The 21,339-nt window shown below is 43.3% G+C and overlaps 1 protein-coding gene across 1 annotated transcript; it reads right to left on the reverse strand.

Annotated features, from left to right (window-relative positions):
- Nucleotides 1-3,820: 3,820 nt before the first annotated feature.
- vegfba (vascular endothelial growth factor Ba) lies at nt 3,821-21,117 on the reverse strand. The gene is made up of 8 exons (XM_021561633.3): nt 19,734-21,117; nt 13,208-13,253; nt 12,803-12,999; nt 12,527-12,600; nt 12,382-12,414; nt 9,458-9,538; nt 8,864-9,049; nt 3,821-8,677 (listed from the first exon to the last, which is right to left on the reverse strand). The coding sequence occupies exons 1-8, from the start codon at nt 19,803-19,805 to the stop codon at nt 8,656-8,658; spliced, it is 711 nt and encodes a 236-aa protein (XP_021417308.1). The 5' UTR covers nt 19,806-21,117; the 3' UTR covers nt 3,821-8,655.
- Between the last annotated feature and the right edge of the window lie 222 nt (nt 21,118-21,339).

The following is a 21,339-nucleotide window of genomic DNA, read 5'->3' on the forward strand; positions in this document are numbered from 1 at the left end:
CGCATACAGAGTAGAAGGTTGATGTTTATTGTCACGAGTCGTGTCCTGGAGGCAGAAAGAAGCGATTTCCCATTACATAGGTCAGCTGCAAAGTCAAAATTGGTTATATTGTAAAAATTCCTGAAAACAAAAATGTTGTTTAGGCATTAGGATTAGCAGCGTGGTTAGATTTTGTGGCTGTGCCAGCAACTGACAACTCTGCAGAGCTGCCTCCAGAACAAGATTCATAACCAAAAACGCTAACCTGCTTTAGAGTATAGTGGAGATAACTGTGATTACCAAACTCTAGACTGTGAGAGGGAAAGGGAGGTAGAGAGACAGAGCGAAGGTAAGCTACACAAATGAATACAGGTAGAGAGATAACATCCAGGACTTGCTCAGATCTCATTCTATACCTACTGGCTCCCACATCCTTACCCCAACAAGAGCTGGCATGTTCAGACCACAACTATGCCCTCACCTATCTTCAATTCTCACCTTTCTATTTCCACCTGAATACCACTTCTGTGAAAAAACAACATATGTTCTCTGATAATGCATAAATTAACAATATCTGCGCATTTGAGGGCATTCGCATTTTACAATTTGTCTCAAATTGATGCCATTGCCATAAATCTTTCAATGGCTTCTATGTTGTCTGAAATGATAGAGAATTATCAAAGCACCACAGAGATGCATGTTTCCGTAACAGATAACAGCTTGTTTTTTCATGCGTCACAGGGGACTTTAAACAACATTAATTTTCCTGTCAGAGAGAGACATGGCTGGCCATAGTCAACACACGCACATTTCTCTCTCTCTCTCTCTCTCGCTCTCAATTCAATTGTTCAATTCAAGGGCTTTATTGGCATGGGAAACATATGTTAACATTGCCAAAGCAAGTCAAGTAGGTAATAAACAAAAGTGAAGAACAAAAAAAAATGAGCAGTAAACATTCCACCCACAGAAGTTCCAAAAGAATAAAGACATTTCAAATGTCATATTATGTATATATACAGTGTAGAAACAATGTGCAAATAGTTCAAGTACAAAAGGGAAAATAAATAAACATAAATATGGGTTGTATTTACAATGGTGTTTGTTATTCACTCGTTGCCCTTTTCTTGTGTCAACAGGTCACACATCTTGCTGCTGTGATGGCACACTGTGGTATTTCACCCAGTAGATATGGGAGTTCATCAAAAATGTGGGGGGTTTTTCAAATTTTTTGTGGATCTGTGTAATCTGAGGGAAATGTGTGTCTTTAATATGGTCATACATTTGGCAGGAGGTTTGGGAGTGCAGCTTAAGTCAAACCTTTCCTTAAGTTTGGGTCAGTCACAGTGGTCAGGTATTCTGCCACTGTGTATTCTCTGTTTAGGGCCAAAAAGCATTCTAGTTTGCTCTATTTTTTGTTAATTATTTCCGATGTGTCAAGTAAATATCTTTTTGTTTTCTCATGATTTGGTTGGGTCTAATTGTGTTGCTGTCCTGGGGCTCTGTGGGGTCTGTTTGTGTTTGTGAACAGAGCCCCAGGACCAGGTTGCTTAGGGGACTCTTCTCCAGGTTCATCTCTCTGTAGGTGATGGCTTTGTTATGGAAGGGTTGGGAATCGCTTCCTTTTAGGTTGTTGTAGAATTTAACAGCTCTTTTCTGGATTTTGATAATTAGCGGGTATCGGCCTAATTCTGCTCTGCGTGCATGATTTGGTGTTTTACGTTGTACACAGAGGATATTTTTGCAGAATTCTGTATGCAGTCTCAATTTGGTGTTTGTCCCATTTTGTGAATTCTTGGTTGGTGAGTGGACCCCGACCTCACAACCATAAAGGACAATGGGTTCAATAACTGATTCAAGTATTTTTTCCAGATCCTAATTGGTATGTTGAATTTTATGTTCCTTTTAATGGCATAGAAGGCCCTTCTTGCCTAGTCTCTCAGCTCGTTCACAGCTTTGTTGAAGTTACCTGTGGCGCTGATGTTTAGCCTGAAGTATGTCTAGTTTTTTGTGTGCTCTAGGGCAACGGTTTCTAGATGGAATTTGAATTTGTGGTCCTGGCGACTGGACCTTTTTTGGAACACCATTATGTTTGTCTTATTGAGATTTACTGTCAGGACCCAGGTCTGGCTGAATCTGTGCAGAATATCTAGATGCTACTGTAGGCCCTCCTTGGTTGGTGACAGACGCACCAGATCATCAGCAAACAGTAGACATTTGACTTCAGAATCTAGTCGGGTGCTGCGGACAGTTCTAGTGCCCTCATCAATTTGTTTATACAGTATATGTATATATATATTGAAGAGGTTGGGGCTTAAGCTGCATCCCTGTCTCACCCCACGGCCCTGTGGAAAGAAATGTGTGTTTTTGGCAATTTTAACCATACACTTGTTTTTGTACATGGATTTTATAATGTTGTATGTTTTTCCCCCAACCTCACTTTCCATCAATTTGTACAGCAGACCCTCATGCCAAATTGAGTCAAAGGATTGTTTTTAAATCAACAAAGCATGAGAAGACTTTGCCTTTGTTTTGGTTTATTTGTCAATTAGGGTGTGCAGGGTGAATACGTGGTCTGTGGTATGGTAATTTGGTAAAAAGCCAATTTTACGTTTGCTCAGAACATTGTTTTCACTGAGGAAATGTACGAGTCTGCAGTTTCTCTCTCTCTCTCTCTCTCTCTCACAAACAGCTGCTGCTACAAAAGCAGAGGAAAACATGTCTCTAGGGTTATAGCACTAATACATACAGAGAACGGTGGAAAAATACAGGAAATCACTTCCACAGATAGGGAGTGAAGGATAAAGAGAGAGGGTGAGAGATGAGGAGTTTCAGGGACACACAACGAGTCACTGGTTCTCAGGGGCACCACCATCGAATCAGAGACAGTTAGACAGTTCCAATATTATTCTGCACTAACATGACAAGGTTCTGGGACTTTTTCAGAGAGTAGAAAACCTTTTTACAAAAAGGGGAATAGGATTAAAGGTTGAAAATACATCCATGTCTTCTGATGGATGAGTCACTGTCTCTCCCTCCCTCCCTCTGTCTCCCTAATCTTGTGCAGGCTTCTATATTTAGTCACTGGCAGGATGCCCTCCATGACAGGTAGGCCAGGCAGCATCAGCCTTGAGCTCACTCTCACTGGAGCTGACTGGCTCTCTCTCAGGGTGGGGAGGAAGACAAACTGCATCACTGAAAGAGCTAGAAGGGGAGGAAGAGAGAGAGAGAGAGAGAGAGAGAGAGAGAGGGAGAGAGATGTCTATCTCAGGGTGGGGAGGGCCCCAAAAGATGAACTGCATCACTGAGAGAGATATAGAGACTGGATGAGAAAGAATTACTCCTCTCAGAAGCCAGTTTCAAGATATAATCTGCTATCGGAAATTGCACTGTCACTGCCTCTCACAGCCTCTGACATGTGAAGTCAATATGAGGACGATTGAGTGTATTCCCATAAAATCATACTATCATCACTTGTTTGAAGATTAAAATAATTGCCACTCAGCAACACACACACACACACACACACACACACACACACACACACACACACACACACACGGCTGACTCAGCACAGTTCAGGAGGAGAGTCAATATTATTTCTCATATCATCACGTCACTCACACGCTCTCTATCCCTCCATCCCTCACTCCCAGGGTGTCACTATCCCTCCATCCCTCACTCCCAGGTTGTCACTTCAATCATCAGCCTGTTTATCTTTCATTACTGCTGAGAGGGATGAAAAAGAAGAGAGGGAGGAGGGATGGTGGTAAAAGAGGGATGACATCAAAGAGATTACAGGAAGGGCAGTGGAAGCATTGGAGAGACTACCAATAACAAAACATTTTACGAAAAATAAGACATTTCCTTTAATAATATCTGGAACATTGTATCGTGGTTGTTTTGTTTTGAACATTTCCTAGTAGTATTAACATCCTCAGCAGTACAGTATGCTTCTTTGTTTACATAGACATTGAACTGATTAATCGTCATAATATACTGTGACACAAAACGGCATGGTACAGCGGCACACACACATCAAATAGGGCATAAATGGTGTAGCAGCAATATCAGTGTTATACACATTACAACGCATTTGTAATTGTAGATTCTGTAACATGGGAGTATAGCTGGAATGAATTACAAGACATTCTAAAGTATGCTCTAGGTCATACGCATGATGGTGGTTGGATATAAGACATTATATAGTGTTATTATTATGATCTACATTTAGTCAGGGTCTGCCTGCTATAGCGGAGTATAAGACAGTTAGGCCTTGATTAGGTCTACCTAGACAGTAGATAGGGTATGTTCTAGACTCGCTTTGCCAAACTCATGGGTCTACAACACAGTGGCTGAGGGAAGACTAGGTGCGTGCAGAACAGAGGAGCAACCAGCACATTCATGTCGGATATGTAATGGACATTTGTAGTATATTACTGTACGAATGGAGAATATAGTCCCTTCTCCAAGTCTTTCTGTAACTGGCAAGTTTCCTAATGATAATGTGGGGGGGTTATATCTGTCCTGTTTCACACATACACAAGCGTGTATTATATGCATGTGTAAATTGTAAATGTGTCTTTTGCATATCCCAACTCTCACTGAGACACCCTCAGAGAGTGGGCTCACGGACAGTTTCCTGTGGACCCTCACAAAGTTTGACAATGACGCTTTGCAAACTGCACAGCAGGGGGGTTGTTTTGGCATTCACAGGCCACCATTAAGAGGAGAGGAGCTCACAGATGCTTCAATGTATAGAGAGGGGAGGGGAGACATACTCAGTAGAGCTGCATAGTGTCTGGTCTGACTGCCATCACAGGACCAATCTCAGAGCCTGAATTCAAACACACTTTTCACATACAGCTCACAAATCCCTCAGCTATATCTGTTAACAGGCAGACTTCAGGAGAATCATTGATATGTTGTCAGAGTTTTATCTCATTATTTTTGGAGAGGAATCTGCTACTTCAGCTAAAATACTTGTATGCTCATCCCAGTCTCTGAATCAGAGGCCATACTTATTGCTTAGTGAAAATAAACATTTCAGACCGAGTTCAAAATAAAAGGAATGTCAGTGGAATAACACTTGGAATGTGACACTCAGGTTCTGGAATTGCAATATGTTTTACATTAGGAGGGTTCTAGAACTGCTAACAGGTATGGAAACTTGATGAGAAAGAAGAGAGATCATTTGTTTGTTTGTTGAAGGAGATTCTTTCTAACCAATATTATATTGAAGCTGTATCCTTACCCACACAGCTCTAAGCATCCCTCACAGACAGAAAGCCTGCCCCCCTGATTCAGATTGATGGCTACCCAAAGTAAATAGACTGCATCTGTAGCTTGCTTACCATGCTAATGGCCAAGTTGTTCAAACACTGATCAATTCTGACACGGCCATGGACCCTAGTTATGGACCAAATCCTGTTTCACCAGTGACATGCTATATGGGGGTAGGAGAGACTCTATCAGTAAATAAATCTGTTATGTTCCAGACACCCATCCCATCTCAGTTCCACAAAACAATACAAACACCAGATAATACATGTTTTCTTTTTACGAGACAACATATTTTTGTTGCACATTATAATGTATATTGTGTCTGATTTTTTGACCATTGAGAATTATCTCCCTGTTTAAATGCTACACAGTTGTCCATATGTTTAGACGCCTCATGTCTACATAGTGGTATTAGTCGGCCAGCCAGAGGAACTCTTTATGTACACGGATTAAGAACAAACAAAAACAAATAAACATTTCACAATATAGATCATCTTTTAAGTCAACAGGACAAAATTATGCCAAAATATAACAACTTATACAAATACAATAAAATGAAGTATAAAAAACATTTAGATTTAAAAATGTTATACTTATTTCCACTCTTTATATTGCATGTAAAATAAAAGCTTATAAGATACCTGCATTCATTTCTATTTAGAAGTGTGTGTGTGTGTGTGTGTGTGTGTGTGTGTGTGTGTGTGTGAACCCCTGGACCATAGCCAGGCTTCATCATTGTCATTCCCCTCACTGCCCTGTCAGCGTGAACAGCCCTTTCACTCTGGAGCAGAAAGATGGAGACAAAAACCAAATCAAACAAATGACAGAAAACCCTTCAGTGATTCAGCCTGTGACCATACACTGTGAATGAGAGACAGCAGGGTAACCCATCTGTGCCAATCAGTGTGTAGACCACACAAATACAGTCTATGCAGCTATTCAACTCACTTAGCTATAGGTCTATGGGGGTGCAGCCTGACGGCTTTATACACATAGCTGGTGTGTGTGTGTGCATGTGTTTGTCCATGTGTGTGTGTGTCCATTCACTATTCTATATCTTTACTGCACTTTAATGACTTGACCCTGGAATCATTCTCCTATCGGAGTCTCCCTGTAGAAAATATAACACGTGTTTCAAGACCAGGATCATCATCACTGTTGCCATTGTCTTTCTGCAAAAAAAGTCCAACTGCAGTTCATGGGCAACACTGACCCACCGTGTCTATGAAGACAACAACAAAACTCAACATGAACATGTGTGTTATATCTAATCTGTGATCAGTCTCTAAATCCTCTTCATGTCCCAATGTCTCATACAGAAGCGAAGGTGTGAGTTGAATTGTGTCCAGTCCACAACTGACGTCCTGGCCACCCACTGCCTCACATTGTCATCATGATACCGGACATCACCCACTGCCTCACATTGCCATCATGATACCGGACATCACCCACTGCCTCACATTGCCATCATGATACCGGACATCACCCACTGCCTCACATTGCCATCATGATACCGGACATCACCCACTGCCTCACATTGCCATCATGATACCGGACATCAATACTGTGCTTTACATTTGGTCCCATCATTGTCCCTTGTGCAGGAGACGGCGTTTCTAAACATGCTGACTAAGTGCCTGAAGAAGCTGTGTGATGATGAGACTGACTGACTGCACATATACAGATCTAGACACAGTTGGTGCACATGTGTATATACAGTGGTTTCAGAAAGTATTCAGACCCTTTGACTTTTCCCACATTTTGTTAAGTTACAGCCTTATTCTAGAATTGATTAAAAAAAAATAATCCTCAGCAATGTACACACAATACCCCATGACAAAGCAAGAACAGGTTTTTAGAATGTATTAAAAATAAAAAAAAATAGAAATACCTTGTTTACATAAGAATTCAGACCCTTTGCTATGGGACTCAAAATTCAGCTCAAGTGTATCTTGTTTCCATTGATCATCCTTGAGATGTTTCTACAACTTGATTGAGTCCACCTGTGCTAAATTAAATTGATTGGACAGCTGTCTGTATAAGGTCCCACAGTTGACAATGCATGTCAGAGCAAAAACAAAGCTATGAGGTCAAAGGAATTGTCAGTAGAGCTACAAGACAGGATTGTGTCGAGGCACAGATCTGGGGAAGGGTACAAAAAACATTTCTGAAGCATTAAAGGTCTCCAAGAACACAGTGGCCTGCATCATTCTTACATGGAAGAAGTTTGGAACCACCAAGACTCTTCCTAGAGCTGGCCTCCCAGCCAAACTGAGCAGTCGGGGGAGAAGGGGCTTGGTCAGGGAGGTGACCAAGAACCCGATGGTCACTCTGACAGAGCTCCAGAGTTCCTCTGTGGAGATGGGAGAACCTTCCAGAAGGACAACTATCTCTGCAGCACCACCAATCAGGCCTTTATGGTAGAGTGGCCAGACGGAAGCCACTCCTCAGTAAAAGGCACATGACATTCCCCTTGGAGTTTGCCAAAAGGCACCTAAAGACTCTCAGACCATGAGAAACAAGATTCTCTGGTCTGATGAAACCGAGATTGAACTCTTTGGCATGAATGCCAAGCGTCACGTCTGGAGGAAACCTTGCACCATCCCTACAGTGAAGCATGGTGGTGGCAGCATCATGCTTTGGGGATGTTTTTCAGCAGCAGGGACTGGGAGACGAGTCAGGATCGAGGCAAAGATGAACGGAGCAAAGTACAGAACGATCCGCGATGAAAACCTGCTCCAGAGTGCTCAGGACCTCAGACTGGGGCAAAAGTGTACCTTCCAACAGGACAACAACCCTAAGCACACAGCCAAGACAACATAGGAATAGCTTGAACCCGATCGAACATCTCTGAAGATAACTTAAAACAGCTGTGCAGCAATGCTCCTCATCCAACCTGACAGAGCTTGAGAGAATCTGCAGAGAAGAATGGGAGAAATTCCCCAAATACAGGTGTGCCTAGCTTGTAGCGTCATACCCAAGAAGACTCGAGGCTGTTATCGCTGCCAAAGGTGCTTCAACAAAATACTGAGTAAAAGGTCTGAATACTTATGTAAATGTGATATTTCAGTTTTACATTTGTAATAAATTAGCAAAATATTCTACAAACCTGTTTTTGCTTTGGGGTATTGTGCATAGATTGATGATGAAGAATTTTTTTTTTTTTAATCAATTTGAGAGTAAGGCAAAATGTGGAAAAAGTCAAGGGGTCTGAAAACGTCCTGAAGGTGTTTCTGGAGGACAAGGATGGACACAGAAGGGAGTACTTAGGAATATGCTTTCCCACCCCACCCCTGACAGAGGGGTACCCAGGATGCATGGCTGAGAGTGACATTGGACCCAGTGGAGAGACAGAGAGGGGGGAGAGAGAGAGAGAGAGAGGGGGGAGAGAGATCATCACCGCCTCATGGCCTCACATCTAAAACAAAAAGAAATAAGAGAGAGTTCAGATCAGATTGATCAAATGCCTAATGTTTGGTTGTGGTTCAGCCATGTTGAATGTGGTTGTGATGCATGGTCACGGTTGGTACTGTGTATGTGGTAGTGGTCAGACCTCTCCTATGGCTCTGGTTCTGACGGCGGTTTGCTGTCACTGGACACTGACCTGCAGAGGTGCTGGTTGAGTCTCCTCCCTTTCTGACTGCAGCTCTCTGTGGTCACGTTGCAGCGACACAGACAAGACTGTAAATCCAGCGTCCACTTCCTCCCAGGACAGGGGGTACATCGAGAGCCTGGCAAGGAAGACAGGGTGGTAGGGAGAGGAAATGGGGTAGTGGGGGGATTGGGGGGTCTGGGGTGGTAAAGAGAATAGTCTATTTATGAATAGAATAAATACAGAACCTTTAAACAGACACCGTTGGCTTTCTGATCTGAGTGATGGATGAGCCTGAGAGAGAGACACTGAGTGAACTGACCCCTATAACAGCAAATAACTGACAACAGCATGATGAGTGGAGAATTGATGAAAAGGGATGAAAAAGGAGAAGGACTGAATTCTCTCTTTCTGCTCTCTGGGTAGAGTGATTTTCTAGGAATTATGTTTGTGGGCAGAAACACACATACCCGCAGAGAAACAGACACTTGCTTAGACTTGTGATAAAGCTTTTAAATGATAGTGTTATAAATGGAGAAAGAAGCTACAACTTAGTGGTTATTATTTTGAGGCACCTGTATGTGTTGCATGTTTAGTTGAACTTACGTGGTTTTGATAGTTCCAATTTTCTTTCTTTTGGATTTTCCTCTGTCCCTTTCCCTGCCTTTCCTCAGAGGCTTTGCAGGTCTGTTACTCAAAGACATAAATCAGTGTCAAACAACAATTTATCACCATAGCAGATCAAAATCTAAATAGATATGGTATAGATTGTTTGAGTTATTGCCTCAAATTACATTTTTGGGGGATTCCCTTAGAGTCCAACAGCCTTATTAGAAAAGAAAATGTCTGCCTCCGTCTCTGTTTCTAGCTTTCACTCTTTCCCTCTGTCCCTCTGTCCCCACCATTTCCCTAACTTCCCTCTCTGTGGGCGTTGACCTCTGTCCCTCTGTCCCCACCATTTCCCTAACTTCCCTCTCTGTGGGCGTTGACCTCTGTCCCCCTGTTCCCACCCCATCCCTAACTTTCCTCTCTGTGAGCGTTGACCTCTGTCCCCCTGTTCCCACCATTTCCCTAACTTTTCTCTCTGTGGGCGTTGACCTCTGTCCCTCTGTTCTCACCCCATCCCTAACTTTCCTCTCTGTGAGCGTTGACCTCTGTCCCCCTGTTCCCACCATTTCCCTAACTTTCCTCTCTGTGAGCGTTGACCTCTGTCCCCCTGTTCTCACCCTTTCCCTAACTTTCCTCTCTGTGAGCGTTGACCTCTATCCCCCTGTTCCCACCATTTCCCTAACTTTCCTCTCTGTGAGCGTTGACCTCTATCCCCCTGTTCTCACCCTTTCCCTAACTTTCCTCTCTGTGGGTGTTGACCTCTGTCCCCCTGTTCTCACCCTTTCCCTAACTTTCCTCTCTGTGGGCGTTGACCTCTGTCCAGCTCTGTTGGTCTAAGGCCAGCTAGTCAGTCTGCCACTGGGTCAGGGGTGGGCTGTGACAGAGCAAAAGTAGCTCTCCCTCTGTATGGTCAAAAGCCTTGCCTTAGACTCACTTTAGTTTTGCACAAATCATAACTTTCTACAGCTCAGCACCCTTCAAAAACGGTATTTTGTATTTTTTACTTTAGTTAATTTAGTAAATATTTTCTTCACTCTATTTTCTTAAAACTGCCTTGTTGGTTAAGAACTTTTAAGTAAGCATTTCACGGTAAGGTGAAAAACCTGTTGTATTCGGCGCATACAATTTGATGTGATAAACAATTTAGGACACATAAAATTAACATTTACACGAGTATCTATAAATGTACACTGCCGTTCAAAAGTTTGGGGTCACTTAGAAATATCCTTGTTTTTGAAAGAAAAGCACATTTTTTGTCCATTAAAATAACATCAAATTGATCAGAAATACAGTGTAGACATTGTTAATGTTGTAAATGAATACTGTAGATGGAAACGGCAGATTTTTTATGGGAACATCTATATAGGCGTACAGAGAACCAATATCAGCAACCATCACTCCTGTGTTCCAACGGCACGTTGTGTTAGTTAATCCAAGTTTATAATTTTAAAAGGCTAATTGATCATTAGAAAACCGTTTTCAATTATGTTAGCGCAGCTGAAAACTGTTGTTCTGATTAAAGAAGCAATAAAACTCTCTGTCGCAGCTGGCCGCGACCGGGGGGTCCATGGGGCGACGCACAATTGGCCTAGCGTCGTCCGGGTTAGGTAGGGTTTGGCCGGTAGGGATATCCTTGTCTCATCGCGCACTAGCGACTCCTGTGGCGGGACATGCGCAGTGCACGCTAACCAGGTCGCTGGGTGCACGGTGTTTCTTCCAACACATTAATGTGGCTGGCTTCCAGGTTGGATGCACGCTGTGTTAAGAAGCAGTGCGACTTGGTTGGGTTGTGTTTCGGAGGACGCATGTCTTTCGACCTTCGTCTCTCCCGAGCCCATACGGGAGATGTAGCGATGAGACAAGATAGTAACTACTAACAATTGGATCCCACGAAATTGGGGAGAAAAAGGGGGTAAAATAAAATCAAATAAAAAAGAAGCAATAAAACTGGCAGCTTCATTAAATAGTACCAGCAAAACACCAGTCCCAATGTCAACAGTGAAGAGGCGACTCTGGGATGCTGGCCTTCTAGGCAGAGTTGCAAAGATAAAGCCATATCTCAGACTGGCCAATAAAAATAAAAGATTTAGATGGGCAAAAGAACACAAACACTGGACAGAGGAACTCTGCCTAGAAGGCCACCATCCCGGAGTCGCCTCTTCACTGTTGACGTTGGGACTGGTGTTTTGCTGGTACTATTTAATGAAGCTGCCAGTTGAGGACTTGTGAGACGTCTGTTTCTCAAACTAGACACTCTAATGTATTTGTCCTCTTGCTCAGTTGTGCACCGGGGCCTCTCACTCCTCTTTCTATTCTGGTTAGAGCCAGTTTTAGCTGTTCTGTGAAGGGAATAGTACACAGCGTTGCACGAGATCTTCAGTTTATTGGCAATTTCTCACAATGAATAGCCTTCATTTCTCAGAACAAGAATAGACTGACGAGTTTCAGAAGAAGGTTCTTTATTTCTGGCCATTTTGAGCCTCTAATCGAACCCACAAATGCTGATGCTCCAGATACTCAACTAGCCTAAAGAAGGCCAGTTGTATTGCTTCTTTAAAATCAGCACAACAGTTTTCAGCTGTGCTAACATAATTGCAAAAGGGTTTTCTAATGATCAATTAGCCTTTTAAAATGATAAACTTGGATTAGCTAACACAACGTGCCATTGGAACACAGGAGTGATGGTTACTGATAATGGGCCTCTGTACGCCTATGTAGATATTCCATAAAACAATCTGCCGTTTCCAGTTACAATAGTCATTTACAACATTAACAATGTCTACACTGTATTTCTCATCAATGTGATGTTCTTTTAATGGACAAAAAATGTGCTTTTATTTAAAAAACAAGGACATTTCTAGGTTATCCCAAAATTTTGAATGGTAGTGTATACAGATAGCCACATATATACAGTACTGTACCTGGTTGGGGCTGACTGAAGATCCTGTTTTAGTCTAAAGGGAGAGAGGTTATGTGAGGACACACTGAGAATACATTTATGCATATACCGTGTGTGTGGTTTGTGTGTGTGTGTGGTGTGTGTGTGGTGTGTGTGTGTGTGCTCACCTGCACTCACACTGGCTGTGCTCAACAAAGTCCAGCTCAATGAGCTCATGCTTCATAAAGGAGGTCTTCATTAGCTGCAGAGTACAAAGACACAAACTATAGCTACAAATAATTATGTGTGTGTGTGTGTGTGTGTGTGTGTGTGTGTATGTGTGTGTGTGTGTGTGTGTGTGTGTGTGTGTGTGTGTGTGTGTGTGTGTGTGTGTGTGTGTATGTGTGTGTGTGTGTGTGTGTGTGTGTGTGTGTGTGTGTGTGTGTGTGTGTGTGTGTGTGTACCTCCATGGTGATAGTTTGTGTGAGTGAGGGCACACACTCCAGTGCCTCGTCAGAGCAGCACCCGCCACAGCGGCGGACAGACACACAGGAGGGCACGAAGAGGTGATGCGTCTCCCCTGGCAACTCCTGCCACACCTCCACCAGTGTATCCCTGGGCTCACAAACACTACGAGAGTACACCTCCAACCACCGACGCACTGGATGGATGGATGGATGGAGAGAGAGAGAGAGAGAGAGAGAGAGAGAGAGAGATTTACATTTCAGATGCATAAGTTTTACAAGGTCACTCACTACACATCACAAATATAGTATTAATTCTCACATCTGTTATTTATACACACATAGTTACTCATCATCAGCCTGTTCACATATGCTGGTATTATCACATTGGGGAAGAGGAAGTACCTTCTCTGGATTTGGGGGTGGTGTCTGCAGGTCTCCAGTGGGCTAGCTGGAAGAGGAGAGTGGCAGAAGAAGAGGCGTGTCAGGCAGTGGTGTTGTGCAACTTTTTTAGGTGAGGGAGCGCACATCTTTTTTTAAATGATGTTATAATTTCCCAATCAAAGTTTGCACCGTTGGAGGCAGCCTATTGAATATCATTATATAATTATATACATAAAATGCATCCTCCAATTGCTACGTCTGCCTAGGCCCACACATATTGTCTCAGTAAACTTCCGATTTTGAATACCCTCAAACACCAAGTTAGGCATACTTAGTTTCAAAATAGGCCATCATCACTGTTAATAGTAAATGATAATTCTTCACGTTTTACCGGTGAAATGTCCAAACTGCATCTCCATGCCAATCATTTGATCTCAATCAGTTTCATGGGAATATGCATTTAGATCTTCTTTAATTCCTGTCTCGTGACAGAACTTGAGCAGATGGTGTGAACAAACAATTTGCTGTTCTTGTATTTTGTTTCAATCAAAGCAAACAGTTGAAGTCGGAAGTTTACATACAATTAATTAGGTTGGAGTCATTAAAACTCGTTTTTCAACCACTCAAAAATTTCTTGTTAACTAACTATAGTTTTGGCAAGTCGGTTAGGACATCTACTTCGTGCATGACACAAGTCATTTTTCCAACAATTGTTTACAGACAGATTATTTCACTTATAATTCACTGTATCACAATTCCAGTGGGTCAGAAGTTTACACTAAGTTGACAGCTTGATAAAATCCAGAAAATTATGTCATGGCTTTAGAAGCTTCTGATAGGCTAATTTACATCTTTTGAGTCAATTGGAGGTGTATCTGTGGATGTATTTGAAGGCCTACCTTCAAACTCAGTGCCTCTTTGCTTGACATCATGGGAGAATCAAAAGAAATCAGCCAAGACCTCAGAAAAAAAATGTAGACCTCCACAAGTCTGGTTCATCCTTGGGAGCAATTTACAAATGCCTGAATGTACCATGTTCATCTGTACAAACAATAGTACGCAAGTATAAACACCATGGGACCATGTAGCTGTCATACCGCTCAGGAAGGAGACTCGTTCTGTCTCCTAGAAATTAACGTACCTTGATAGGAAAAGTGCAAATCAATCCCAGAACAACAGCAAAGGACCTTGTGAAGATGCTGGAGGAAACAGGTACAAAAGTATTTATATCCACAGTAAAACAAGTCACATACCAACATAACCTGAAAGGTCACTCAGCAAGGAAGAAGCCACTGCTCCAAAACCGCCATAAAAAAGGCAGACTACGGTTTGCAACTGCACATGGGGACAAAGATCGTACTTTTTGGAGAAATGTCCTCTGGTCTGATGAAACAAATATAGAACTGTTTGGCCATAGTGACCATTGTTATGTTTGGAGGAAAAAGGGGGACGCTTGCAAGCCGAAGAACACCATCCCAACCGTGAAGCACGGGGGTGGCAGCATCATGTTGTGGGGGTGCTTTGCTGCAGAAGGGACTGGTGCACTTCACAAAATAGATGGCATCATGAGGATGGAAATTACGTGGATATATTGAAGCAACATCTCAAGACATCAGTCAGGAAGTTAAAACTTGGTCGCAAATAGGTCTTCCAAATGGACAATGACCCCAAGCATACTTCCAAAGTTGTGGCAAAATGGCTTAAGGACAACAAAGTCAAGGTATTGGAGTGGCCATCACAAAGCCCTGACCTCAATCCTATATAACATTTGGGGGCAGAACTGAAAAAGTGTGTGTGAGCAGGGTGGCCTACAAACCTGACTCAGTTACACCAGCTCTGTCAGGAGGAATGGGACAAAATTCACCCAACTTACTGTGGGAAGCTTGTGGAAGGCTACCCGAAATGTTTGACCCAAGTTAAACAATTTAAAGGCAATGCTACCAAATACTAATTGAGTGTATGTAAACTTCTGACCCACTGGGAATGTGATGAAAGAAATAAAAGCTGAAATAAATAATTCTCTCAACTATTATTCTGACATTTCACATTCTTAAAATTAAAGTGGTGATCCTAACTGACCTAAAAGAGGCCATTTTAACTAGGATTAAATGTCAGGAATTGAATTTAAATGTATTTGGCTAAGGTGTATGTAAACTTCCGACTTCACCTGTATATCCTGCTTAATGGTGCTCTGTTGAGTTTTGAACGCCTTCGGATAAGAAATGACTGAAGAGGTGTTTTTGGTGTAACTGTGATACAGTATATGCGATGATATTTGGTTCTGTTACGTAAAATACTAATGAATCATTGTGATCTTGCGAGACATTGATTCAGCTTTGATCTAGCTTTACTAAACAAGCACCATTGTGAGAAGTGATCCTCTAATAGTAAGTGATGAGTTGGACTATTAGGTGTCGGCAACAGCTCTTGGTTATGAGGGTTATTTTAAGTGGTTTGAGCACCCTTCGAATAGTAGTGCTGAAAGGACAGCATCCTAAACAAGTGGTCACATGTCGTTCTGGGTTCCACTGCACAAGATGGGCTCTGTGGAGTTTTATGAACATCAAGGCAGACACACAGTGAATTTGGATCCTAGATCTCATTGGTGTGATGAGAAGGTTCACGTGGGGATTCAGTTTGTCTGCATACGCAATAGAGGTGGTACGTTTCTGTAAGCTAGGCATCTGGACAGTAAGGCATAACAAACTGTTTTGACGACAGTCGTTTTAGCAATCCCTGAAGTTTTCTGTCTGTGGCAGTTCTTGTTACATCGGATTTGGCTTTATTCCACTCAAAGTGGTCCAGCTTCCAACCAAAGGCCCGCCACCCTCTGCACATGCTACAGTTATTCATCATTTGCACCACAGCTAAGACTGGAAAGAACATTTTCCTACCTATAGGCTGCTATAGCCTATATACAGTATTTATATAGTTTGTCTTTCTATTGTTTTCATGGAACTTCAGTGGTAATTTAATATAATTTATCCAAATTAATTTTCCAGAAATATTTCTACCAGCTCTGTGTATTTTCAAATTGAAAAACATGAGGGAACACCACTGAACCGCGCTACGACAGCACTACATCCCTGGTGTCAATGTGTTTATAACCCTATATACAGTGAGGACCCCTAGTACCTCACAGCCCCTACTACACTGTCACGCTCTACACTGACATCAAATACCTTAGCCAGGTGAATAACACACAAAAAAACATACTATGTAGTTTACACACACACTCTCACAAGCATGGAAGAACGCACACACACAATGTCGTTATTAGGTCTGAGTAGACCAAGGCCACTGCTGAGGGAATGTAGACTTTGCCCAATTGCCCCCATTTCAATCGCCACACCCCCATACCCCACCACCCACGTGCTTTCTCCACAGTTTCTGGTTTGGCACAGTTTGATTCTGAGTTTACCGATGTGTGTGGCCATTTTACTGTCGTAAGTGTCTGAGCAACAAGAAACATGTCAGATCACACTGGTGTTTCATTCATATCACAAATCAATCAGTACACAACATCTCCAGGAGTAGGGCAGGCTATAGCTCCACAGACTGGCCCCTAGAATGAGTAGGGTGGTCTATAGCTCCATAGACTGGCCCCTAGAATGAGTAGGGTGGGTTATAGCTCCACAGACTGGCCCCTAGAAGGAGTAGAATGGGCTAAAACTTCACAGACTGACCCCTAGAATGAGTAGGGTGGGCTATAGCTCCACAGACTAGCCCCTGGAAGGAGTAGGGTGGGCTATAGCTCCACAGACTGGCCCCTAGAAGGAGTAGTGTGGGTTATAGCTCCACAGACTGGCCCCTAGAATGAGTAGGGTTGGCTATAGCTCCACAGACTAGCCCCTAGAAGGGGTAGGGTGGGCTATAGCTCCACAGACTGGCCCCTAGAAGGAGTAGGGTGGGCTATAGCTCCACAGACTGGCCCCTAGAATGAGTAGGGTGGGCTATAGCTTCACAGACTGGCCCCTAGAAGGAGTAGGGTGGGCTATAACTCCACAGACTGGCCCCTAGAAGGAGTAGGGTGGGTTATAGCTCCACAGACTGGCCCCTAGAAGGAGTAGAATGGGCTAAAACTTCACAGACTGACCCCTAGAATGAGTAGGGTGGGCTATAGCTCCACAGACTAGCCCCTAGAAGGAGTAGAATGGGCTATAGCTCCACAGACTGGCCCCTAGAAGGAGTAGGGTGGGTTATAGCTCCACAGACTGGCCCCTAGAATGAGTAGGGTTGGCTATAGCTCCACAGACTAGCCCATAGAAGGGGTAGGGTGGGCTATAGCTCCACAGACTGGCCCCTAGAAGGAGTAGGGTGGGCTATAGCTCCACAGACTGGCCCCTAGAATGAGTAGGGTGGGCTATAGCTTCACAGACTGGCCCCTAGAAGGAGTAGGGTAGGCTATAACTCCACAGACTGGCCCCTAGAAGGAGTAGGGTGGGCTATAACTCCACAGACTGGCCCCTAGAAGGAGTAGGGTGGGCTATAGCTCCACAGACTGGCCCCTAGAAGGAGTAGAACGGGCTTTAACTCCACGGACTAGCCCCTAGAAGGAGTAGAACGGGCTATAACTCCACAGACTAGCCCCTAGAAGGAGTAGAATGGGCTATAACTCCACATACTGGCCCCTAGAAGGAGTAGAACGGGCTATAACTCCACAGACTGGCTCCTAGAAGGAGTAGAACGGGCTACAACTCCACATACTGGCCCCTAGAAGGAGTAGAATGGGCTATAACTGCACAGACTGGCCCCTAGAAGAAATTGATACTGTCACCCTAAGTGTGTGTTCCTTGTAATTGTTCCTTGTAATTCCCCTCCCAGTCTGGTTATATCTGATCCTGTCCGACACAGGCATTGGCACACTCTCACTCTGTCTCCCTCTCTGACACACACACTTGCGCTTTCTCAAAACACACACAAGTAATCTAAACAGTGCCAGCCAAGCTCTTGCAAAAGACCACACAATGCTAGCTGCAGCATCAGAGGCTTCTACCCTCTAACTGCCACCATTAACCCAGCCTTTCCCAGGGGGACGAGTAGAAAAAGCCATTGTGACCACTAACACTGTGTGTGTGTGTGTGTGTGTGTGTGTGTGTGTGTGTGTGTGTGTGTGTGTGTGTGTGTGTGTGTGTGTGTGTGTGTGTGTGAGTGATATGGGGGCCCCAGTGCAACATGGTTTCCAGGATGATTCCCAGGACCTCCAACCTGATATATCCCACGTCCACACAGCTCAATCAGTGCGGGCAGCTTTAGGGCACTACATGTTCTTGATATGAAGACTCCAGACATAAATAAAACCAATCTGCCATGTGAAGAATTGTGTGTCTGAAAGTTTATGGAGACTACTGTGTTGGCAAATTATTATCTGTCCCCATATGTAACTCATGTACAGTAGCCTACATCTGCCTTGTGTTACAAAGTACAGCCCGTCAGTATGGTAGAGTTGAGCGAGTGGTGCTACACACAATTCTATCAACCTTTGTAAACTCACACAGTCAATGACCATGGGGGTAATCTCCATACAAGACCATCAATGACCATGGGGGTAATCTCCATACAAGACCATCAATGACCATGGGGGTAATCTCCATACAAGACCATCAATGACCATGGGGGTAATCTCCATACAAGACCATCAATGACCATGGGGGTAATCTCCATACAAGACCATCAATGACCATGGGGGTAATCTCCATACAAGACCATCAATGACCATGGGGGTAATCTCCATACAAGACCATCAATGACCATGGGGGTAATCTCCATACAAGACCATCAATGACCATGGGGGTAATCTCCATACAAGACCATCAATGACCATGGGGGTAATCTCCATACAAGACCATCAATGACCATGGGGGTAATCTCCATACAAGACCATCAATGACCATGGGGGTAATCTCCATACAAGACCATCAATGACCATGGGGGTAATCGCCATACAAGACCATCAATGACCATGGGGGTAATCTCCATACAAGACCATCAATGACCATGGGGGTAATCTCCATACAAGACCATCAATGACCATGGGGGTAATCTCCATACAAGACCATCAATGACCATGGGGGTAATCTCCATACAAGACCATCAATGACCATGGGGGTAATCTCCATACAAGACCATCAATGACCATGGGGGTAATCTCCATACAAGACCATCAATGACCATGGGGGTAATCTCCATACAAGACCATCAATGACCATGGGGGTAATCTCCATACAAGACCATCAATGACCATGGGGGTAATCTCCATACAAGACCATCAATGACCATGGGGGTAATCTCCATACAAGACCATCAATGACCATGGGGGTAATCTCCAAAAGTGGGAAATGTATACACAAGAATCAGTTCAAAATAGACTTTTATTAGATTTTTTTTTTGCTGCTACTAAATTCATTGTATTCCCATCTCTACTTTCCCTTCAACTAAACCAAATGCTTTGTAGCATAACACAGTGCAGAGGAATACAACAATCTAAATTCTGTAGATTCCCATGCAGACAATAGTCTACCAGCGTGTAGTTAGTTATTTGACATACCTTGGCATGGGACGTGCGTATTCTTGAGAGCAAGAGGAACATTCCTAGAATAACTTGAAGCAAAACCCCCATTGTGCAGTACACCAAAAGTCACGCCAAATGTTGGTCAATTAATTGGTGTTTTGCTTTTCTCTCCACTCAATCAATATTCCATCTGTTGTCCTTAGGTTCCATCCTATAAAATGACAGCGCTGGTGGCATTCCCATACCGTTACGCATGAACGTGAAAAATCATGAGCAAATGAGTAGGCAAACACTCCAATGATTGACTTGAAACTGCAACTTGATTAATTAATGAACAATTACACAATGTAATTAGCTACAATGTAACAACGTATAATCTATTGCCATCGATAATCATTCTTGGCAATCAAGCGCACAGATAAAATGCCTCTTACAAATAGCCTAATTTGATAAATCTCAGTCGATCACTTTCAATGCAATACAATTTGGTTGCCTCTATTTTACTAAGAGTTGTGTGAACTTTGAATGATGTCCCCCAATATTCTAAAGCCGGAGGTCTGGGCATGTAAGCCGGTTAGGTTCGCCCATTGTTGGTCGGGAACCCATGAAACGGTCTGTGGGTGAGCGTCAGGGGTGGCGTGACTGCAGGTCCATTTATAGTCTTGAGTAGAAAATGTTCAATATTGTATCCTTGTCTTAAGGAACGTTAAAATAGGACAAATATCCCTTATTTAAGTTCCAACACGACTGTCTTGAATCACATAAGGTACGGTGCCACAAGCACATTTCATGACACTGCGTAGCCTATACAGAGCGGTGTCTCTGAGAAAGAGCCTATAGATGACGTTTCGCTTAAGCAATATGTCCTCTTTTGAGAATAAGATATTGAAGTTCGTCGTGCCAAAGCAGTCCATAAAGAGAAAATGTCCTTGACAGCGTTTCTTGGTTTGTCATGATCGGCTCCTCATATCCTTTGCCCTTCAGATCACAATTAGAAGGCGCACTCCACTCGACGCACTCCGAATTCCGCGTAACCGTTGCACTGCCAACTTTTTCAAAATGACACTGACGCACCCGCGCAATGGATACAGATGAACGTCGCCCTTCAATTAATCATTCAGCCGGTCAATCATTTACCACTTCACTTTCTCAGCCACACGATACATTTTTTTCTAAGAACACAATTAAAGGGGTATTGTATTGCATTAAAATCCCTTTATCATTCATTCAAATCCTCCTCCAAGATCTCTCTGACTGACAGGACACACAAAACACCCCAAGCATTAACTGATCACCCCCAGTGAATTTATTTGAAAAGAATAACACATTTGCCCCAACTACTTTAAGTCCCAGTTACAAAACCTCTGTCAGCAGCACAGACTACAGTGAACCCTGTCTTCCATCAGTTTGTCTTTACATTGAAAGAAGAGTCTGTCAGTGTGGTGTGTTTGGGTTATGAGGGGGCACTCATACACCAGATGGGGGATGTGGGTATGCCAGGACCTGTTATCTCCTCTGTGGTTTCAGCTAAGGGCTTGCGAAACAACATGAGGCCAGAGAGTCATTAACACACTCTGCACCCCATGTTTTTCAGCACCCCTCACTCACTCTCAAACTTGACAAGACACGCAATAGTGGAATC

This window comes from Oncorhynchus mykiss, chromosome 14 (assembly GCF_057628025.1).
Source record: "Oncorhynchus mykiss isolate SJ-2025 chromosome 14, ASM5762802v1, whole genome shotgun sequence".
Taxonomy (NCBI): Eukaryota; Metazoa; Chordata; class Actinopteri; order Salmoniformes; family Salmonidae; genus Oncorhynchus; species Oncorhynchus mykiss.

Coding starts and splice junctions, on each gene's coding strand:
- vegfba (XM_021561633.3), bottom strand. CDS start 19,805: ATGGGGGTTTTGCTTCAAGTTATTCTAGGAATGTTCCTCTTGCTCTCA. Junction 13,000..13,207: donor CACCCCCAAATCCAGAGAAG/GTACTTCCTCTT, acceptor CCATCCATCCAG/TGCGTCGGTGGTTGGAGGTG. Junction 9,539..12,381: donor CTTCAGTCAGCCCCAACCAG/GTACAGTACTGT, acceptor TTTGAGTAACAG/ACCTGCAAAGCCTCTGAGGA.